This window comes from Cariama cristata, unplaced genomic scaffold, assembly GCF_000690535.1.
Source record: "Cariama cristata isolate BGI_N322 unplaced genomic scaffold, ASM69053v1 scaffold19540, whole genome shotgun sequence".
Lineage (NCBI taxonomy): Eukaryota > Metazoa > Chordata > Aves > Cariamiformes > Cariamidae > Cariama > Cariama cristata.
The window spans coordinates 12,675-15,797 of record NW_009594306.1 but is presented as its reverse complement, the minus strand read 5'-3'; the positions used below and the strand labels follow the sequence as shown (position 1 = coordinate 15,797).

The following is a 3,123-nucleotide window of genomic DNA, read 5'->3' as shown; positions in this document are numbered from 1 at the left end:
CCTGGTTCTGGTTCTGGATGCGCCGCCACCCGCAGCCCGGCCTGCCGCCCTTTGGGATGCGTGGTCTGCTTGCTCAGCTCGCTGCTTCAGCAGAAAACTCGTCACCTTTTTGGTGGGGTGGTCACTGGGTTAACTGCGGTGATTCCCGCAGAGGTTTTTCAGGCTTGTAGATGTAGCGCAGAGTGAGTAACAGGGAAGCGAAGCAGCCAGAGGAAGGTAAACACATGGTTTGTGACGACAGCACCGTCAGATCAATTTATGCAGTCATCTGTAGAACCAGTCAAAATAACGGGGTATTTTAACCGTCCGTTTTGTATAATATCAAGTACTTGAAAATGCTGTGTTTTAACAGACAAATTTAAAACAATTTTTGGAATGGATTTTATCGTTTTTAAAATGTTATTATCTTCCTGTCTTTCAGGCTGAAGGTGGCCCATTGTAAGGGTTAATCATCTGTCAAATATTTAATAACCATTTGTTCAGAAAATTTCCTGCATTGTTCATGGTAAGGCTTATATTTGATATTTCACATTTAGTGTGTTACGCTGACACATTTAGAGTATTTCTTAGATGTTTTTCGGGTATTAACATTTCCTTTGGCTGTAAGAATGACTTCCACTGCAGTTGAATCATACATTTGCTGGGAATTGCAACTTCACAGAGAAAGTTTCCAATGTTGGATAACTGAATCAATATAAATTTGAATAAATTAATATATTAACACAAAAAAGTTATCCTTTATAGGTCAGTATGTGTCCTGTAAAGTGTATAACCTAGGGAAAGACCTTTATGTATTTACAATTTTAAAAGAAGTAATGCTTTTATAATCCGAAAGGCTTTTTCTGGTCATATTAAGCAAAAAAAAAAAAAAAAAGAAGGATTTGGCAATTCCTTCGGTGTGTAAATGACATCGGCTGTTGGGATTTTATGACTTAGACTGCTTTACAAAAGTCACAAAACTTTCCCTTGTTATTTTACAGGAGTTTTTCATCAGTATGTCTGAAACCATTAAATATAATGACGACGATCACAAAACTGTGTTCCTGAAAACTTTAAATGAACAACGTTTGGAAGGAGAATTTTGTGACATAGCTATTGTGGTTGAAGATGTTAAATTCAGAGCACATAGGTGCGTGCTTGCTGCCTGCAGTACCTACTTCAAAAAGCTTTTCAAAAAACTGGAAGTTGATAGTTCATCAGTAATAGAAATAGATTTTCTTCGTTCTGATATTTTTGAGGAAGTTCTCAATTACATGTATACTGCAAAGATTTCTGTTAAGAAAGAGGATGTAAATTTGATGATGTCTTCAGGACAGATCCTTGGTATTCGATTTCTGGATAAACTCTGCTCTCAGAAACGTGATGTGTCGAGTCCTGAAGAAAACGCGCAGTCTAAGAGCAAGTACTGTCTAAAAATAAACCGTCCTATGGGGGAACCTAATGATACCCAAGATGATGAGGTGGAGGAAATTGGAGATCACGATGACAGTCCATCAGATGTGACGGTGGAAGGAACTCCCCCAAGTCAGGAAGATGGGAAGTCACCTACCACTACCCTGAGAGTGCAAGAGGCGATTCTGAAAGAGCTGGGAAGTGAAGAGGTTCGAAAAGTAAACTGCTATGGCCAAGAAGTAGAGCCTATGGAAACAACTGAATCAAAAGACTTAGGATCTCAGACCCCTCAGGCTTTGACTTTTAATGATGGCATAAGTGAAGTGAAAGATGAACAGACACCAGGCTGGACCACAGCAGCCGGGGATATGAAGTTTGAGTATTTGCTTTACGGTCACAGGGAACACATCGTGTGTCAGGCTTGTGGTAAGACCTTTTCTGATGAAGCGCGATTGAGAAAACATGAAAAGCTGCACACTGCTGATAGACCATTTGTTTGTGAAATGTGTACAAAGGGCTTTACCACGCAAGCTCATTTGAAGGAGCACCTGAAAATACACACAGGTTACAAGCCTTACAGTTGCGAGGTATGTGGAAAGTCTTTTATTCGTGCCCCAGATCTAAAAAAGCACGAAAGAGTTCACAGTAACGAGAGGCCATTTGCATGCCATATGTGTGATAAAGCTTTCAAGCACAAGTCCCACCTCAAAGACCATGAAAGAAGACACCGAGGAGAGAAGCCTTTTGTATGCAGTTCCTGCACTAAGGCATTTGCTAAAGCATCTGATCTAAAGAGGCACGAGAACAATATGCACAGTGAAAGAAAACAAGTTACTACAGCCAATTCCATCCAGAGTGAAACAGAACAGTTACAGGCAGCGGCTATGGCTGCTGAAGCAGAGCAGCAGTTAGAAACTATAGCGTGTAGTTAAAAGCAGAAACTTTATCGGAAGTAATATAAGAAATTAAATTGAACAAAATCTATTGTTGGTATACATTTAGACTGAGAATTATCTTTTCAAGAAAACATATTTTTAGAGGATTTGAATGCTACATAGGAACACATAGCGTTGCTTGGTTGGGTATTTTAAAGTGTTTCAGAGATGGGTATTCTTAGAGTATGAAATAGTTTTGTTGTCGTTAGCAGTATAATGCACTAATACCTGGTTTAATTTGAGAATATGACCAAGTTCTCTATAAAGCGGCGATCGTCACCGGCTGCTGTTTTATTTCATCCAGTGTAGAATACTGCATACAATGTAGACATCAAAATCGGTGAGTTACGTTTCAAAATGCTGAGATCTCAGAAAATAACAAACCTGGAAAGGAAATAGTTGGTTTCCATAATTGTGAACGTGTTACACGTACAGTTTTTGAGAAACAGACATTGATTCCCTATGCTTTTTAATTCCTCCTTTTTTCACCTGGTGTAGGTGCTAGAGGTTGGTACAACAGGGTGTAAGGGGGAACGGTGCTCAAAATTAAATTCCTTCTAATTCCATTCCCTCAGATAGCCTCCTATTTTAATCAAGGTGGCAAGTTTAATGAAATACTTGCTTTCCTGAAAAAAGTGCATTATTCACAGTGGTCCTGGCTGGCGAAGCAGGAGGGTCGTGGGATTCACCAGCTCCTTCTGCGGGGAGAAGAGTCTGCCTCCTTTGGTTCTGCGTTCACTCTTTTGCAGGCCCCCGAAGATGGGGCAGAGCCACAAGGGAAGAAGGGTGCAGCATG

At 40.2% G+C, this 3,123-nt stretch overlaps 1 protein-coding gene across 1 annotated transcript; it reads left to right on the top strand.

The window, feature by feature from the left end:
• Nucleotides 1–995: 995 nt before the first annotated feature.
• On the top strand, nt 996–2,333 carry ZBTB14 (zinc finger and BTB domain containing 14). The gene has a single exon (XM_009697599.1). The coding sequence runs from the start codon at nt 996–998 to the stop codon at nt 2,322–2,324; it is 1,329 nt and encodes a 442-aa protein (XP_009695901.1). The 3' UTR covers nt 2,325–2,333.
• Nucleotides 2,334–3,123: the final 790 nt, after the last annotated feature.

Coding starts and splice junctions, on each gene's coding strand:
- ZBTB14 (XM_009697599.1), top strand. CDS start 996: ATGTCTGAAACCATTAAATATAATGACGACGATCACAAAACTGTGTTC.